Source organism: Tachysurus fulvidraco, chromosome 18 (assembly GCF_022655615.1).
Source record: "Tachysurus fulvidraco isolate hzauxx_2018 chromosome 18, HZAU_PFXX_2.0, whole genome shotgun sequence".
Lineage (NCBI taxonomy): Eukaryota > Metazoa > Chordata > Actinopteri > Siluriformes > Bagridae > Tachysurus > Tachysurus fulvidraco.
In genome coordinates this window covers 157,501-177,500 of record NC_062535.1, presented here as the reverse complement: position 1 = coordinate 177,500, position 20,000 = coordinate 157,501, and the positions used below count along the sequence as shown (strand labels likewise).

General features: G+C 40.9%; 4 protein-coding genes across 36 annotated transcripts in view; 3 read left to right on the top strand and 1 right to left on the bottom strand.

Moving 5' to 3' along the window:
* The window catches only part of fgb (fibrinogen beta chain), a 4,285-nt gene extending 15 nt beyond the window's left edge, over positions 1–4,270 (top strand). The window contains exons 1-8 of the mRNA XM_027162317.2: positions 1–139; positions 235–252; positions 566–769; positions 862–1,045; positions 2,266–2,607; positions 2,752–2,874; positions 3,097–3,382; positions 3,873–4,270. The exon at positions 1–139 is cut by the window's left edge and continues 15 nt beyond it. Of these exons, the coding sequence (XP_027018118.2) occupies positions 56–139; positions 235–252; positions 566–769; positions 862–1,045; positions 2,266–2,607; positions 2,752–2,874; positions 3,097–3,382; positions 3,873–4,104 (1,473 nt within the window). The 5' untranslated portion in view covers positions 1–55 and the 3' untranslated portion in view covers positions 4,105–4,270. The remainder of the gene's footprint in view (positions 140–234; positions 253–565; positions 770–861; positions 1,046–2,265; positions 2,608–2,751; positions 2,875–3,096; positions 3,383–3,872) is intronic.
* Positions 1–20,000, top strand: part of LOC125138460 (NLR family CARD domain-containing protein 3-like) — a 358,584-nt gene that overhangs the window by 208,337 nt on the left and 130,247 nt on the right. The window lies entirely within an intron of this gene.
* fga (fibrinogen alpha chain) lies at positions 9,869–13,478 on the bottom strand. Its single transcript, XM_027162302.2, has 6 exons — positions 13,322–13,478; positions 13,116–13,235; positions 12,816–12,999; positions 12,450–12,595; positions 11,038–11,899; positions 9,869–10,689 (listed from the first exon to the last, which is right to left on the bottom strand). Exons 1-6 carry the CDS (start codon positions 13,373–13,375, stop codon positions 9,992–9,994), a joined length of 2,064 nt encoding a protein of 687 aa, XP_027018103.1. The 5' UTR covers positions 13,376–13,478; the 3' UTR covers positions 9,869–9,991.
* Positions 16,463–20,000, top strand: part of lratb.1 (lecithin retinol acyltransferase b, tandem duplicate 1) — a 17,061-nt gene continuing 13,523 nt past the window's right edge. The window contains exons 1-2 of the mRNA XM_047802813.1: positions 16,463–16,776; positions 17,635–17,735. Coding sequence (XP_047658769.1) covers positions 16,584–16,776; positions 17,635–17,735 — 294 coding nt within the window. The 5' untranslated portion in view covers positions 16,463–16,583. The remainder of the gene's footprint in view (positions 16,777–17,634; positions 17,736–20,000) is intronic.

Genomic DNA, 20,000 nt, shown 5'->3' with positions numbered 1-20,000 from the left:
ATGTAAAGCTGAACAGCAACAAGAACGTCTCTGTTTGCGTTTCCTGCTCTTTATCATGAAGCTTCTCCTCTTCCTCACTGTGTGTGTGTGTGTAGCTCTGACTCGGGCCGTTAGTGATTATGATGATCCTGATGATGCAGTGAGTATAAACTCCTGAGATTAGTAAAGATGTTCTATCTCGGGATTATAACAATAACCCAATTATTCTCTCTCTCTCTCTCTCTCTCTCTGTAGGAAGTAAAAACAACCCAGGTAAGACATTTTTTATCTTCTGCTCTAATTAAATTACAATAATTGCTTATAAAAGCTGGACACCGTGTCTCCTTGTCCTCGAGGTTGTCCCATTACTGTTTATACCTCTACATGTTACCTCATCATGTGGATTTACCTTTAATATAGATTGAAGTTACTAAAATATAATTACTGTGATTAGTTTTTATAGTTAATATTTAAACATTAATCCTTTTATTTAGATAAAAGATATTTATGGACCTGATCACTGAATTTTAACTGTGACTGTAAACTGCACAATTTACTAAATGTTCTATGTTTTAATGTTTATTAGTCCACAGGTGTATACAAAGATCCTCGAGGTCACAGACCTCTAAACCGAGGACGTGAAGTTTACACCCCTGTTGTTGCCCCACCACCTGTTAGTGGACGAGGACGTTACGGACCGAGACCCTCTACGACAACAGAAACAAAGCCTGAGGAGGAGAAGAAGGAAATTCCCGACAGTGGAGGATGTATTCATGCTTCAGAGACAATGGTAAGTCTAATAAAACCATTTACACAATAAAGCTCTGTGTTAGAGCTTCACGCTGTGTGGAAAGTAAGACGATGTCTGATTTGGTCCTGCAGGGTGTCCTCTGTCCTACGGGCTGTGAACTGAAAACAGCTTTACTGAAGCAGGAGCAGGACGTTAGACCCACGGTGGCTCTGCTGAAGAGAGACGTAGAGATCCTGTCACAGACATCCAACACTGTGTACAGATACGTGGAGGATCTGAGCACAGAGATCACAGAGAGACAAAGGATCAACAATGGTAAAGGATTTCTGTGTTAGATTTCTGTGTCTCAGTGAGAGTTTAGTCTTTATACTCATTACAGCATGAAATATTTACAGTGTTTGGATCAGATAGTCATGGAGGTAGTAGATCTAGTAGGAGTGTAATGATGTTGAGGAAGATGATGGTGTTGATGGAGGTGATGATGGAGGTGATGGTGATGATGGAGTTGATGGTGATGATGGTGATGATGGAGTTGATGGTGGCGATGGTGATGATGGAGGTGTAAGTGTGAAAGTTACACAGTTTTGGAAGCTGATGTGTACAGATGTGGAGTGTGTGCCCGCTGTACCTCACCAATCAGAATGGAGTTTTTCTTTAAAGGAACACTGGAAACAATCACCCACATATGTGTACCACAGGGATGTGGCAGCCTAGTGGTTGATGCATTGGACTACTGATCGGAAGGTCATGAGTTCAAATCCCAGGTCCACCAAGCTGCCACTGCGGGGCCCCTGAGCAAGGCCCTTAACGCTCAGTTGTATAAATTATAAGTCACTCTGGATGAGGGAGTCATGCCTTAAATGTACTTCATGTTCTTTTGAAGCTGTGTGTGTACCATGTACTGCGTGTGTACCGTGTACTGCGTGCGTACCGTGTACTGCGTGCGTACCGTGTACTGCGTGCGTACCGTGTACTGCGTGCGTACAGTGTACTGCGTGCGTACCGTGTACTGCGTGCGTACAGTGTACTGCGTGCGTACCGTGTACTGCGTGCGTACAGTGTACTGCGTGCGTACCGTGTACTGCGTGCGTACCGTGTACTGCGTGCGTACCGTGTACTGCGTGCGTACAGTGTACTGCGTGCGTACAGTGTACTGCGTGCGTACCGTGTACTGCGTGCGTACAACGTACTGCGTGTGTACCGTGTACTGCGTGCGTACAGTGTACTGCGTGCGTACCGTGTACTGCGTGCGTACCGTGTACTGCGTGCGTACCGTGTACTGCGTGCGTACCGTGTACTGCGTGCGTACCGTGTACTGCGTGCGTACCGTGTACTGCGTGCGTACCGTGTACTGCGTGCGTACCGTGTACTGCGTGCGTACAACGTACTGCGTGCGTACAACGTACTGCGTGTGTACCGTGTACTGCGTGTGTACTCACAGATATACTCACTTACTCAACAGGACTAAAGATTCCCTGCTTTTCACTCATGTGAAGATCTATAGTAAGGAAAACGTCTTTCTTCTGCCTTTGTAGGTAATGGCGATTTGGTTAGTCGCTACACAGATGACCTTGAGGTCCAGCATGCATATGTGAAAGAAACAGTGGATGTCACATTTCCACAGAACATTAAAATCCTTCAGGCAGTTCTGGAGAAACTGCGGGACAAGATCCAGCGTATGGAGAAAGCTGTCACTGATCAGAAGTTGAAGTGTGCTGAGCCGTGTGTGGTGTCCTGCCCCATCCCGGTGGTCTCTGGAAAAGACTGCGAGGATGTTTACAGGAATGGAGGAGAAACTTCTGAGATGTACTTCATACGCCCAGAAGCCTCACACACACCATACAAGGTCTACTGTGATCAGACAACCCAGAACGGAGGTACGACATGACGGAAAACAGAGCGATTTTAATACTGAATAAAAACCAGGGTTAGGTTTGTCATTTTTACCTTTTGACTGTGCGTTGTGTTTATCAGTCACTCCTGTGAGAAGGTTATACGTGTTGCTCTTTCACTTCCCTCAGGCTGGCTGCTCATACAGAACCGCCTGGACGGGAGCGTGGACTTCGGCCGGCGATGGGATGATTACAAGAGAGGTTTTGGAAACGTTGCTTTTGATGTTGGGAAAGGTTACTGCGAAACTCCTGGTGAGATGTTTTCCACAGAAGTTTGATAGTGTCTGAGGGCTGCCATGGAGCAGGCTCTGTATCTCCAGTTTATATTCCTGCCTCATGCTCAGCACTCCTGGGATAGATTCCAGAACCACAGCTAGAAGTAGATGAATGAATGACATGAGCTTTTTCTGTGGGGTTTTTGTATACCAGTGATGGCTTCTGACCTCTGGATGTTTTGTTTTTTTGGTGATGTAGGTGAGTACTGGCTCGGTAATGACCGCATCAGTCAGATCACTAAGACAGGCCCGACTGAGGTTCTGATCGAGATGCAGGACTGGACAGGCACCAAGACCTACGCTCAGTACCAGCAGTTCACTGTACAAGGCGAGGCCTCGAACTACATGGTGGCCGTGGACAAATACTCCGGAACAGCAGGAAACACCTTCATCACCGGGGCAACAGAGCTGTTTGGTGTTAATCGCACCATGACCATCCACAATGGCATGATGTTCAGCACCTACGACAGAGACAATGATCGCTGGTGAGCGTCACTTCCCTCACAGTGGAGATCAAATTCTGTTTCTTTATTACATATAAATCACTTATTTTGTACTTTAGTGTTATTTATTATTTGTAACTGTATTTTGATGGTTATTGGCTAAACACTTTTCACTGCAGCCTCCAGTAAAGAATAGAAAACTTGTTGAAGTGGAGTTTAGGAAAATAATCAGTGACATGGTGACGTGACGAAGCAAAGATTCTGTCATAAAGTTGATCACTTTCCCATAACAGCGCAACCCCAAGTGATTTGTTTCTCTTCTGTAACAGTGATTTGTCACCAATTACAATTTTGTGTATTAATGAAAGACATTTTCCCATTTTTACACCTTTACACATTGTTGTCTCGTTATATATATATATATACACACACACACACACACACACACACACACACACATAAAACACAATACAGTATGTAAATAAATAAATTAAAATTTAATCAAATGTAATAAACTCTTTAACCTACACAGGGTACCTGGTGACCCGTCCAAGCAGTGTTCAAAAGAAGATGGTGGTGGGTGGTGGTACAACGCCTGTCATTCAGCTAATCCTAACGGCCGATACTACTGGGGTGGAGCTTACACAAAGAACATGGCCAAGCATGGAACAGATGACGGCATCGTGTGGATGAACTGGAAGGGCTCGTGGTACTCACTCAAGGCCATCAGCATGAAGATTAGACCATTTTTTGCTTTAAAATAACACACACATACACACGCTTTACTCTCGTTGTAATCTTATTCAGCAAATTCTATTCTGGAAATAAAATAGAATATGAATATGATTGAAAAAACTTTATCAGTGAAATATGAACTGCATCCTGTAAGTAAAGTTATGTTTAAAATAAAACATATTCTATGTGAACTTCTATTTGTCTCTGATCGTCTCAGCAACACTATAAACTTTCTGTCCACATGGTGTTGGTCACCTACATTCATGTCTATCACTCAGACCAAAAGCCCTACACAGTTAACGTCTGTAGCAACATGTACATATATAACAGACAGGGAAAGTTTCTGAACAACAACATGACATCTAGTGTGAGTCTGACACTCCGAGTTGTGTTACAATCCTGAATGTTTCGTATAAATGATCAGATGATGTTTACAAAGTATGTGTATAATAAATTATATAAATCAAGTTTTCAATTCTAGTTTATTTGTATAGCGATTTTTACAATCGACATCGTCACAAAGCAGCTTTACAAGAACATAAACATAAACAAAAGGTTTTTATAAAGATTAATATAAAGATTAATATAACACAAAAGTCCCAGATTAATATTAGATATATATAAATGTGTTTGTATTTATCCCCAATGAACAAGTCTGAGGTGACTCAGGTGACTGTGGGGAGGAAAAACTCCCTTAGATGGTAAAGGAAGGAACCTTGAGAGGAACCAGACTCAAAGGGGAACCTCATCCTCATCTGGGTGACACTGGGGGTGTGATTATATAACCTCATCCTCATCTGGGTGACACTGGGGGTGTGATTATATAACCTCATCCTCATCTGGGTGACACTGGGGGTGTGATTATATATATACAGTCTGATAAATGTTGTAGTGATGTAAAGATCACATGGAGTTCACATCTCCTCTTTAGTGTCACAGAGTCTAACTGTGGCTGGTAGATCTGTAGATGTCTCAGGATCCTCAGAGTCGTCCTCATCTCAGTCCAAAATCTTCATCACAAGGAAGACGATCTGAGCTGCTACAGTATCTGGATGCCTTGGGATGGTAGAGAGAGAGAAGCAGTGGAATTAATGTAGCTGCTGTTTATAATATTAACAAGCACTAGATCGTACATCATATGACGTCATACAGTTAACAGTTGGTTTAATCTTCCTTTGGTCTAATTACCAACACGTCTCCATATGACTGCAGTCGATGCTCTGGTCTCAAACCTGTTCTTTACTACATGACCAGAATAAGGAGCATCAGACATGAGATTAGACCCTGAGGAACTGAGCATCAGACATGAGATTAGACCCTGAGGAACTGAGCATCAGACATGAGATTAGACCCTGAGGAACTGAGCATCAGACATGAGATTAGACCCTGAGGAACTGAGCATCAGACATGAGATTAGACCCTGAGGAACTGAGCATCAGACACTGAGATTAGACCCTGAGGAACTGAGCATCAGACACTGAGATTAGACCCTGAGGAACTGAGCATCAGACACAGATTATGTCAGATGTTAGAGCTCTACTCTAAGATGATTAATTAGAAACTGACGTAAACACGACCCTAAGTTATATTTCACTTCGACTCTCATGTAGAAAAGACAAATACAGATTTTAAACCTGGAGTAAAATCCAAGCTTGTCATGAAAATTAAAAGAAGAAATAATTCACAGATATAAAACTTCATCAGTCTCTGATGCGTCATTGTGTATCAGCAGAGTGAGGATGTGAACTGGGAGCTTCGTCTAATCCAATAAAATGTCTGGAATCTGATCAGGAGGTCAAAACTGATCAGTGACTTTAGAAAGGTCACATTAATGACTGCCAATGTGGTGTAATGGTGCCAATGTAACCCCCTAACCCCCCTAACCCCCCTAACCCTAACCCAACCCCCTAACCCAAACCCCTAACCCCAACCCCCTAACCCAAACCCCTAACCTCAACCCCCTAACCCAAACCCCTAAAACCCCAACCCCCTAACCCCCTAACCCAAACCCCTACCCCCCTAACGCTAACCCCCTAACCCAAACCCCTAACCCCAACCCCCTAACCCAAACCCCTACCCCCCTAACCCTAACCCCCTAACCCTAACCCAGCATGGCTGTAACATCTGTAGTCTGATCTTAACTCTGTAGTCTGATTATAACTTATAAGTGTGGGGTCTGATTGTGAACACAGACAGAACACAGCTCTACATATTCACTTCATGTTCTAGTTTTATAAAATAACTCTAACTAACCCTAACCAACCCTAACTAACCCTAACTAACCTAACTAACCCTAACTAACCTAACTAACCCTAACCCCTAACCAACCCTAACTAACCTAACCAACCCTAAGCCTAACCAACCTAATTAACCTAACTAACCCTAACCAACCTAACTAACCCTAACTAACCCTAACTAACCCTAACCCTAACAAGTCTCATTTGTATAAAAATTTTAAATATTTTGCTAAATTATTCAGAGTAATAATTAATAATTAATAATAAACAGAAAAATATCAGATTTTTTGTGAAGTTTCTGTACTTTAATGTGACCTTTTAGTTTTTCATCAAAATATAACAGCCGTATTCATGTCAAAATAAAAGTCCCAGAAGTATGTTTTTATACAATAAAAGCAGCAACAACCCAGAGCCTTAACCACTTTAGCCACTGCCATGATTTATGTTGCTGATTCTCCATGAGAATTCCACAGATCCTGCAGGAGCTCATCATCCATCACCACCTGATTTTGCTCCATGTCCTTCAAGGTTCTGAGCAGCTCTGAGTAGACGAAAGGTAATTTTGTGTATGTGAGACAATCATGAGGTCAAAACACAGGTTGCAGTTTGAGTTTTTTGTCCAAGTTTGTGTCTTGGTTTGTGAATGTCAGGTGGACTGTGTCCATGGTGTCCTGCATCGATCTGAATGTATGATGATCAGGCACATGGTCAAAGGTCTGCTTACATGAACCTTTACACGCACGGAGTTTGATATCAATGTCCACCTAAAGCCCAAAAGCCAAAAGACAAACAAGACAAATCAAACACAGAGATAAAGTTTCGATCAGAAAGAAAACATTGACGGGGACAAATCCACTAATCATTAGTCAGAAGTTTAGACTAAACAAAACCAGATTATTCATTACATTTAAGCTGCAGAAAAGTCTGAACTTTAACCTCTAACTGCTGGATTTTTTTGATCTGGTCCTCAGTTTGTTTGTGGTACATCTGCACTCCTCTGGAGAGCTCAGTGATCTTCTTCTGTAACAGCGTCAGGTTCCTGTGCAGCATCTCAGCGGCTTCAGCATAGCGCAGTTCTTCTACTGTAAAGAGCAACAACTTCAAGTTCATTAAAAACCTTCAAAATAAATAGATTTTTGTACATCAGTCCTGGTGTAGAACATCATTCCAGCAGGGACTGGTTCAGTGTTCACGTCTGACTGATGCAGCATTAATGCGCTCACGCTGATGCCCAATGGAGAAGCTCTGCTTCATCACACAGCTGCGCTGTTCATTATTTTGTGTCTAACTCCAAGTCTTTTATTACTGATTGACACAGAAGATTTACGCACTGTATGTTTTGACGATATTCTTCCTCTGTTCTTCGTAGAACTGAGCCGTGTTAATTATTGTAGATGATGAAGCGCTTTTATATGGTTTAGTCTTTTCACAGATTTTGTTGAGATGCTCATAAACCTCTCTTTCTGCCTCGTCTATAAAACCCTGCAGCCGACAGCCTGATGGACACGTCACATCCTGCACAGCAAAAAAACACAAAACACAACTGGCATGAATTTCAGCAGGTTGTGAGTCAGCAGATGATCGTATTAAAATGAGCTCTGGGGCCAACAGAAGATATCTGAGACAGTTGTACAGTAGAGACAGTTGTACAGTAGAGACAGTTGTACAGTAGAGACAGTTGTACAGTAGAGACAGTTATACAGTAGAGACAGTTATACAGTAGAGACAGTTACACAGTAGAGACAGTTATACAGTAGAGACAGTTGTACAGTAGAGACAGTTATACAGTAGAGACAGTTACACAGTAGAGACAGTTACACAGTAGAGACAGTTATACAGTAGAGACAGTTGTACAGTAGAGACAGTTACACAGTAGAGACAGTTGTACAGTAGAGACAGTTACACAGTAGAGACAGTTACACAGTAGAGACAGTTGTACAGTAGAGACAGTTACACAGTAGAGACAGTTATACAGTAGAGACAGTTACACAGTAGAGACAGTTGTACAGTAGAGACAGTTACACAGTAGAGACAGTTATACAGTAGAGACAGTTGTACAGTAGAGACAGTTGTACAGAAGAGACAGTTATACAGTAGAGACAGTTGTACAGTAGAGACAGTTATACAGTAGAGACAGTTATACAGTAGAGACAGTTACACAGTAGAGACAGTTATACAGTAGAGACAGTTGTACAGTAGAGACAGTTGTACAGTAGAGACAGTTATACAGTAGAGACAGTTACACAGTAGAGACAGTTATACAGTAGAGACAGTTACACAGTAGAGACAGTTGTACAGTAGAGACAGTTACACAGTAGAGACAGTTATACAGTAGAGACAGTTGTACAGTAGAGACAGTTGTACAGAAGAGACAGTTATACAGTAGAGACAGTTGTACAGTAGAGACAGTTATACAGTAGAGACAGTTATACAGTAGAGACAGTTACACAGTAGAGACAGTTGTACAGTAGAGACAGTTGTACAGTAGAGACAGTTATACAGTAGAGACAGTTGTACAGTAGAGACAGTTATACAGTAGAGACAGTTATATAGTAGAGACAGTTACACAGTAGAGACAGTTATACAGTAGAGACAGTTATACAGTAGAGACAGTTATATAGTAGAGACAGTTACACAGTAGAGACAGTTATACAGTAGAGACAGTTACACAGTAGAGACAGTTACACAGTAGAGACAGTTATACAGTAGAGACAGTTATACAGTAGAGACAGTTATATAGTAGAGACAGTTACACAGTAGAGACAGTTATACAGTAGAGACAGTTACACAGTAGAGACAATATTAATTGCTAATATTATTTGTATTTAGCTTTATAGACTGAATCTGGTGACTGATTTCACTTTTTACCTTGAACTTAAACACACAAACATCAGAAGGTCTCTGACCCTGATGTTACTGGAGCTTCACTGTTTTAACTCACCTCGTCCTCGTCAGTACACAGAGGGTGTTTGTTCCCTGGACACCGTCCATGTCTTTGGTAAACGTGTGGAGTGTGTCGCTGTCGAGAGTGAACTGACTCACACACTGAAACACACAAAATACAAACTTTAATATTTGCAGTTTACTGATGGAACTGTTCATAATATCTGTGCAATGTTCTTCTATATTTCACCTAAACTTCATATAAACTTCTGACTTTCTCACTGAAATTTTTGCTGATTTAGTTTTATTAGGAACATTTTTAATTTCTCATTAATTATCATTATCTGATCACAATATGAGAAAACCAGTGGGTGAAAGTCAGTGTATAATAGTGGGAGTAATAATAATAATAATAATAATAATAATCATCATCATCGTCATCATCATTTGGTATTGGTGTTGTTGTTATTATTATTATTATTATTATTATTATTATTATTATTATTATTATTATTATATCAATATCTTCATCATCATCATCCTCCATATTAACCCAACTTCTTCCTGCTCTCAGAGATCCCACAGAACACAGTAAAGTGGTATGATGTAAATAGCTGTTTTGGGAAAAGCTCATTGTTTGTGTGATGTTTTTAAATAAAGAAATGACACAAAATGAAGTGAACACATTTTTTTTATTGTTATTAGTATTATTGCAAACATGACATCAGTTAATTGTGTAGTATTTCACATTGTGGTGAGCACAAGAAGCACAACACACATGACCTGATCTCTGAGCTCAGAGAGGTCTAATCTTCATTCTGACCACTTTAAGGGAATAATCAGCTGGTTTAAAAGGCAGCCACACAACTCCATTCTCCGCCTCATAGGGAATTGTGCTAGCAGCATCGTACTTTCCTCCCTTGTAGTAAATCCCATTAAGGTTGGCAGACTGGCAGTTATTGTACCACCACCCACCCCCATAGATCTCAGCACAGTTCTTCTCCCACTTGTCATTGTCTCGGTCAAACGTGCTAAACTTCATCTCAGTGTGTGAAAGGAAGGAACTCATGTTAACTTGACCCTGCACCAGAGCATCTCCTGCGTCTCCTGTGTAAGATGAAACTCTTAACTGAAACCCCTCTGTCTCTGAGCCCACTTGGATGTTGTATTCTGCGTACACCTCGTTTCCTGCCCAGTCGAACAGCTCCACTCTCAGAACACTTTCTTTCTGAGTAAGGAGATGTAAGATTTTGTTCCCAATCCAAAGCTCACCCTTTCCATGCTTGTCTATCTTCCCAAACCCGACACTATACTCATCCCATGTGCGGTTGAAGTTAACAGACCCATCCTCCCTCTGCTGGATCAGAACCCAGCCCCCCAAACCTGTGGCCTGGTCACAGTAAACCTCCACTACCTCCTCCGAGTCGGCCGGCTTTACTTTGAACAGGCCGCTCTGACCGCCTGCGGTGTGCTTCTGCTGGATATCAACACAATCTGAAAGGAGAGATCTGACAATTAGCGCAGATGCTGCAATTTTATTCCAGTTGTCAATATTCCCTCAGTACATTAAAGGAGATGTGCACTGACCCTTTGGTTAACAACATATGACTGTACACAAGCATCTACATGTTTAGGACACAGTAATTGCAGTAACAGTTATTCCACTTTCAATCCAAACAACAGAATCATTCAAGCATGTGATTTGTAACCGGAAAGTAACACAAATATTTATGCAGTTTTCTAAGCAATGATTTCTTGTTTCATTTTTAATCAGAACTAATTTTTGCTTTTAAAAAATGGTTCACTTTTTGGTGGAGGTATGTGAGTGTCACTCAAGTGTACCTCCGCCAATAAAATCAGCTTTGCGATCGTCGCGGGTCTTCAAACTGCGAGCATGTAGATCAGGAACATCATCTTCTATATCTCCACGAAAGAACTCCCCAAGGTCATCACCGAAATCAGGTGAAGAAGTTGCCAAGACGGTCTTAACGTGAAAACCTTTGCTCCCACCCGAAAGGATAGTTTTGGAGGAGGAAGAGGAAGAAGTAGAGGATGTGAAGGACTTACGGTCCTGTCCGTTAGAACCGAGTCCTTTAAAGAAGTCTCCAGCATACACACCGAGGTCTCCGTCATCACGGCTGATTGTGGTGATGGATTTTGAACCGGATGTCAGTTCTTTACCACCCTTAGCTGCACTCAGGAGCTCTACTTCAGAAATGCTGTCACACCCTGGCCCGGTTCTGACCGTCTCATACCTTTCCTTAACACCGTCTTTGGTTTGCACTGATATCTTGCGTACGGTCTGGGTGCAGCTGAGGGTTTGGGTGGTGACTCGTGATGTAGAGATGGGTGTGGTTTGGCCCGTACCTGTGCTGACTTTGCTGACGGTGGCGGCCGTTTCTGCTGTGGAGCCCTCAGCCTCCAGGGAGAGCTGAAGCTGGCCTACATCACCGAAGAAGGTCTTCTGTGCAGCACTTTCTTTTCCACCGGTTGCAGACTTGTAGATAGATGGCACATTTACGTCTTTCAGTACCCTGCTCTTTAGTACCTTCAAGGAACTGACAGTCTCCACACTCTGGACCTTTAAGGTATCCAGGCGGTCCAGCTGCTTTTCCAGAGTTTCATAGCTGCCCTTGTCCAAAGAGAAGGTAACAGAGCTGGCACAGGAACCTTTACAGCTGCGCAGCTTGATGTCAATGTCGACCTGCAAGATGAGTGAAGTGTAAGTGTGTGAATGCACCTGATCGATCACCGGTCTGTAGAACACATTGTAAATCAAACTAAAAACTGTAAAAAGATGAGATGAGTTCACTGAGATGAGTCAATAAAGAGCTGAAGACACAGAGTAGAGAAACAGAATTTAACGTCTCTTCACTTTAATACATGGGACAAGATGATGACCTGTCAAATAGCTAGACAAGTAAATTCAGTAGGTTCAGTAGGTTCAGCTACGTAAGTTTCTATTGTTGCATTTATTTAAACTGAATGAACTTTGCACTTGGCGCTAGAATTGTTCTGAAGCTGTACATCAGTGTAAAGGTGATGTATGAGCTTTCAGACTCAGGAGTCAACACAAAACATCACCTTACAGGCTACAGTATATATATATATATAAACACACCCCAGAATCACACACCAGCTGAAACTTTGGGATGAACAGAATGTGCTGCTGAATTTATTTCCATTCAATTATTTCTTTAAGCTTTACTTTAAAGTCTAATTCTTAATAGTGTTGCTTGAAGGTGTATTTTTACCTCCAGACGCTGGATACTGAGGAACTGAGTTTTGATTTGATCTTTAACATCCTCCAGCTTTCTCAGCTGCTGGTCAATATTTATCTTCAGTTCAACTATCCTCTGCCTCAGCTGTTCAGCCAGAGAGGAATATCTGTTATCATTACCTGAAAGAGAACATCAACACTCGTGTCTGTTTAAAGTCCAAAGTTCAACGTTCATTTTTTCAAATGAAAACGTAGTTCATAAATCTGGAAATTAAACAAAAGTATTTGTAATGTATTTTGTCTAAGTAAAGAAGAAAGATTGATGAAGCTATAAATAATAAACTATATCGATTTAAACTGGATTGTGATGTAGGTGACTTCCTCTGGGTTGACAACACACCTGCGCTGGACACGAGGCTCTCTCTCAGGTAGTTGTACGTGTTTTTGGACTCCACATCTGTAGATCTATGCAATTTCTTTCCCTCGTCAAGAAGATTGCGAATCTTCTCAATCTTTTTGAGGATCTCATGGTTAGTTTGATCCAGAAGGCCTTGAATTCTGCAGCCAGATGGACATTTTCTGCCCTACGAATGAATTATGATGAAAATAGAGAATTGTGATTTAAATTAAAATTTAAAATAGAAATTTAAGTGTGAAGGTCAGTGAGGATTCAGTGTTATAGAGAACAGTGAGTTTCTACCCATTCGTCGTCCGTGCAGAAGGGCCACTCTTTCTCTGTAGCACATTTATCTGCCTTGAAGCCAGATTCGGCAGGACGAGGTCCTCTAGGTTTCAGGACTTCAGACACTTCATCCTCACACTAAAAGCAAGTATGTGTATCATCATTATTGTCAGAAAAGGAATCAGATAAATGTGATAATGTCATTATTCAAAGAATTCACTCACCGAGGCAGAAAGAATGAGCGCACACAGGCAGAGAACAGACAACTGAAGCTTCATCTTTTACTTCTCTGTACAAACGACTGACTTTCCTCTGGCTGAACACTTCCAATATGAGCACTCGTGAGTGACCGTCAATCTGACTCACTGATAAACTTCATGACTCAACATCTCCATCAAATTAATGATCGACCAAGAGGAAGAACAAACACGGTGTTCAGCAAAAAGGACACGGATAACAGGGGACTGAATGGGAAGAAAGAAAAACAGATAAAAAGACATTTGAACATGAAGGTTGTGTAAAACTAATAATGTGCTCATAGGACAATTTACACAACTGCTGAACTTCCCGTAAAATGAACAGTGTGAAAACAAATAAAAAAAATAAGCTCGTTGTTTATGGAGAAAGACACGAAGGCATGACAGAAACACTTACTCATATCCACCAGCCTGAATGTAATATGAACAGTTTCAGTTATTTTTGTTTTTATTAATATTATTTTATTTAAAGCTGATGACAAATCTGTCATTTAGTAAATATTCCAGAGCCTTGATGCTGACCAGAATTTAATGTTAGTTTAAAAAGTTCAGTTTAAAGTCAAAATATTATATACATATACATGCAGTATATTCAACATATTTAAATTTTATTAAAACAAACAAACAAACAAATAAATAATAATACTTTATTATTATTATTATTATTATTATTATTATTATTATTATTATTATTATTATTATTAGTGTTTTTGTTCTTTTGTCCTTATTTTAAGGTTATTTATGATGTTATTTTCTCTGGGTTCAGTTGTGTGCTGTGACTCTGAAGCTAATTTTCACTACATTACACTGATTTAATATTTCTGATGTAAATAGTGAAAGCCTTAATTAACACTCTGTTTTTTTATAGGTACACATGGAGCTTCTGGACTGTCTGTCAGCTGAACTGTGTGTAAATAAACTATCTAAAATAAAGACATCCGTCTCTAGGGAGAGAAGGGAAAGGGAATGGAGTGATGAGGAGATGAGGAGATGTTTCAGACTGTGGCGCTCTCTGGGGGTCTGAGAACAAATGCAGTCTTTTATCTTAACCTATCTTCATTCCAGAAAAGCTTTTTAAAATTCTGAAGAAATTGCACAAAATATTAAAATATTATTCTACATATCACATGTAGAACCTGTCACATTTTCCATAAATAAAGTTTTGGATCAGCGTGGGATTATAAATCATTATAAACACTGAGAGTGGGATTATAAATCATTATAAACACTGAGAGTGGGATTATAAATCATTATAAACACTGAGAGTGGGATTATAAATCATTATAAACACTGAGAGTGGGATTATAAATCATTATAAACACTGAGAGTGGGATTATAAATCATTATAAACACTGAGAGTGGGATTATAAATCATTATAAACACTGAGAGTGGGATTATAAATCATTAAAAACACTGAGAGGGATTATAAATCATTATATCACCAGAGAGTGGGATTATAAATCATTATAAACACTGAGAGTGGGATTATAAATCATTCTAAACACTGAGAGGGATTATAAATCATTATAAACACTGAGAGTGGGATTATAAATCATTATAAACACTGAGAGGGATTATAAATCATTATATCACCAGAGAGTGGGATTATAAATCATTATAAACACTGAGTGGGATTATAAATCATTATAACACCAGAGAGTGGGATTATAAATCATTATAAACACTGAGAGGGATTATAAATCATTATAAACACCAGCGAGTGGGGTTATAAATCATTATAAACACTGAGTGGGATTATAAATCATTATAACACCAGAGAGTGGGATAATAAATCCTCATAAACACTGAGAGCGGGATTATAAATCCTAATAAACACTGAGAGCGGGATTAGACTTTATTCACAGGTAATGAAATGTTCAACAATGGAGACCAGAGCACAAAATCTACCATAACAACAGTCAGTGCAAAGTCTGCAGTTCAAAGTCTCTTTAGGTTCTATCCACAGCACTCCCATGGGTCTGCAGATTGTCCACACTGAACCATCCCCAGTGCACCATCAAACAACGAGACTCCAACCAAAGGCCAGGCATCAGACTGGACCAGGTAGGTCCAGAGAGAAGAAGTGGTTACACTGGGAACTCAGTGATATGTTCATATCTTCTGGTTCTAGTTAGCACTCTGCTGGAGCTTGTTTCTGCTCCTACTGAACATCCAGACAGTAAAGCATTACAATAATCCAACCTAGAGGTAATAAACACATGACCTAGTGTTTCTGCATCATGTCATGACATCATATGTCTTATCTTAGTAATATTACTGAGATAAAGAAGGCTAACATTGTGGTATTATTTATGTGAGCTTCAGATGAGAGACCGGTATCAATAATCACACCGAGGTCTTTTACTGCTGCACATGATGTAATAGAAAGACCATCCAGAGTTACTCTGTAATCAGAAAGCTTACTTCTGACTGTCTGTGGTCCTGGTACAAGATCTTCTGTGTGTCAGAGTTAAACAGGAGGAAGTTAGTAAGTGTCCACTGTCTGATGTCCTTCACATGACCTTCAGTCTTATTAAGCTGATGTCTCACATCTGACTGCTGAAACATACAGCTGTGTGTCATCAGTGTAACAGTGGAAGTTAATACCATGTTTATGAATGATTGCACCAAGGGGTAACATGTATAGGGAGAAAAGCAATGGGCCTAAAACAGAACCTTGTGGAACACCAACTATTACCTTAGTTTGTTTAGAGTCGTCACCATTTAGCTCTACAATCTGATATCGATCCTACAAATATACCTTACAATGTCCAGGTGGTTTGCCTAAAGTTGTGTGGTCATTATATCAGTGTGCTATTTGTTCCTTTCTATTTATTTTTGTGGAGCTCCATTATTATGACTGTAGTGAAAATTGTTGGATTATATTTATTTATGCAAACTGGCCTACAGATGCTAAGCTCCTCACACCATTAAGGTCATAATAGTGAAAACTGATGCATGAAACAAGCTTAATATGTGTTTTTGTAACTGGAGTCTGTAATATATATTTATATTCATATGATTTTATTATAATATATTATCTATAATTAATGATTAGTTTGTTCTCGTTTTTCCCTGAAAGGAACGGAAATTAAGTGACTGAGTGCTTTGTTCCACCCGGACTCTATATGGTGTGGCACCGAGTGCGACTTTGACCCATGATGATTTTCACTATCGCGTTTTTCTGCTTATTTTAGAAACAAACAAATAAGTGAAAGTTTTTTAAAAATGTTTGTTATAACAGAGACTGTGTTCCGCAGTGCCACAGTGTGTGTGCTGACTCGGGCTACACTGCTCAGGTGTCCGAGTGTGTGTAAAAATCACTATCATTCACACACTTTAGTGAGATTTTACTCTTCAGAGAAGAAAACAGTGAGAATCGGCTGTGCTTCCGGCTTCTGGGGAGACACAGTGACGTCAGGTAATGACATAAAGATACAGTGACGTCAGGTAATGACATAAAGACACAGTGACGTCAGGTAATGACATAAAGACACAGTGACGTCAGGTAATGACATAAAGACACAGTGACGTCAGGTAATGACATAAAGACACAGTGACGTCAGGTAATGACATAAAGACACAGTGACGTCAGGTAATGACATAAAGACACAGTGACGTCAGGTAATGACATAAAGACACAGTGACGTCAGGTAATGACATAAAGACACAGTGACGTCAGGTAATGACATAAAGATACAGTGACGTCAGGTAATGACATAAAGACACAGTGACGTCAGGTAATGACATAAAGACACAGTGACGTCAGGTAATGACATAAAGATACAGTGACGTCAGGTAATGACATAAAGACACAGTGACGTCAGGTAATGACATAAAGACACAGTGACGTCAGGTAATGACATAAAGACACAGTGACGTCAGGTGATGACATAAAGATACAGTGACGTCAGGTAATGACATAAAGACACAGTGACGTCAGGTAATGACATAAAGACACAGTGACGTCAATATACTGTTCTTCTGCTCTAAAACACACACACATGCACAAACACACACACAAACTCAAACACACACACACAAACACACACACACACACACACACACACACATACACACCTAGACTGTAAATTGCTGCAGTGTTTGTACACCTCTCGTGACAAAGCTGGTGTCAGTCCCTGATTTATAAACACATTTCTGCACACATTCGGTCTTCAGTATAAAGTATGATGACTTTGGGAAGATGAAAACATCTCACAGACACTGTACTGCTTTATTATGTACGTTTAATGTTGTTCCTCATTGTGCTCCTCTGCAGTTCCTCAGCTCATACACGGAGGGAAGCTGGACTTTCTGGTGTTTGATTATCTGTCAGAAATTACCATGTCGCTCCTCACAGCAGCTAAAGCTAAGAGTCCTGTAAGCACTTACACTTTATACACTTACACTTTATACACTTACACTTTATACACTTACACTTTATACACTTACACTTTATAACCTCACAAACTGTTCATTGTGTGTTTAATAACTCTGTTGTATATCTGCTATTGAAATGCTGTGTCTGATCTCACACACATGACGATTTGCCGTGTCTGATCTCACACACGACGATTTGCTGTGTCTGATCTCACACACATGACGATTTGCTGTGTCTGATCTCACACACATGACGATTTGCCGTGTCTGATATCACACACGACGATTTGCCGTGTCTGATCTCACACACATGACGATTTGCTGTGTCTGATCACACACATGACGATTTGCTGTGTCTGATCACACACATGACGATTTGCCGTGTCTGATCTCACACACATGACGATTTGCTGTGTCTGATCACACACATGATGATTTGCCGTGTCTGATCTCACACACATGACGATTTGCTGTGTCTGATCACACACATGATGATTTGCCGTGTCTGATCACATACATGACGATTTGCCGTGTCTGATCTCACACACATGACGATTTGCCGTGTCTGATCACATACATGACGATTTGCCGTGTCTGATCTCACACACATGACGATTTGCTGTGTCTGATCACACACATGATGATTTGCCGTGTCTGATCACATACATGACGATTTGCTGTGTCTGATCACACACATGACGATTTGCTGTGTCTGATCACACACATGACGATTTGCCGTGTCTGATCACACACATGACGATTTGCCGTGTCTGATCACACACATGACGATTTGCCGTGTCTGATCTCACACACATGACGATTTGCTGTGTCTGATCACACACATGACGATTTGCCGTGTCTGATATCACACACGACGATTTGCCGTGTCTGATCTCACACACATGATGATTTGCCGTGTCTGATCACACACATGACGATTTGCCGTGTCTGATCTCACACACATGACGATTTGCTGTGTCTGATCACACACATGACGATTTGCCGTGTCTGATCACACACATGACGATTTGCTGTGTCTGATCACACACATGATGATTTGCCGTGTCTGATCACACACATGACGATTTGCCGTGTCTGATCTCACACACATGACGATTTGCTGTGTCTGATCACACACATGACGATTTGCCGTGTCTGATCACACACATGATGATTTGCCGTGTCTGATCACATACATGACGATTTGCCGTGTCTGATCACACACATGACGATTTGCCGTGTCTGATCTCACACACATGACGATTTGCTGTGTCTGATCACACACATGATGATTTGCCGTGTCTGATCTCACACACATGACGATTTGCTGTGTCTGATCACACACATGATGATTTGCCGTGTCTGATCACATACATGACGATTTGCCGTGTCTGATATCACACACGACGATTTGCCGTGTCTGATCACACACACATGACGATTTGCTGTGTCTGATCACATACATGACGATTTGCTGTGTCTGATCACACACACATGACGATTTGCTGTGTCTGATCACACACACATGACGATTTGCTGTGTCTGATCACACACACATGACGATTTGCTGTGTCTGATCACACACACATGACGATTTGCTGTGTCTGATCTCACACACATGACGATTTGCTGTGTCTGATCTCACACACATGACGATTTGCCGTGTCTGATATCACACACGACGATTTGCCGTGTCTGATCTCACACACATGATGATTTGCCGTGTCTGATCACATACATGACGATTTGCCGTGTCTGATCACACACATGACGATTTGCCGTGTCTGATCTCACACACATGACGATTTGCTGTGTCTGATCACACACATGATGATTTGCCGTGTCTGATCTCACACACATGACGATTTGCTGTGTCTGATCACACACATGATGATTTGCCGTGTCTGATCACATACATGACGATTTGCCGTGTCTGATATCACACACGACGATTTGCCGTGTCTGATCACACACACATGACGATTTGCTGTGTCTGATCACATACATGACGATTTGCTGTGTCTGATCACACACACATGACGATTTGCTGTGTCTGATCACACACACATGACGATTTGCTGTGTCTGATCACACACATGACGATTTGCCGTGTCTGATCACACACATGATGATTTGCCGTGTCTGATCACACACATGATGATTTGCCGTGTCTGATCACACACACGACGATTTGCTGTGTCTGATCTCACACACATGACGATTTGCCGTGTCTGATATCACACACGACGATTTGCTGTGTCTGAT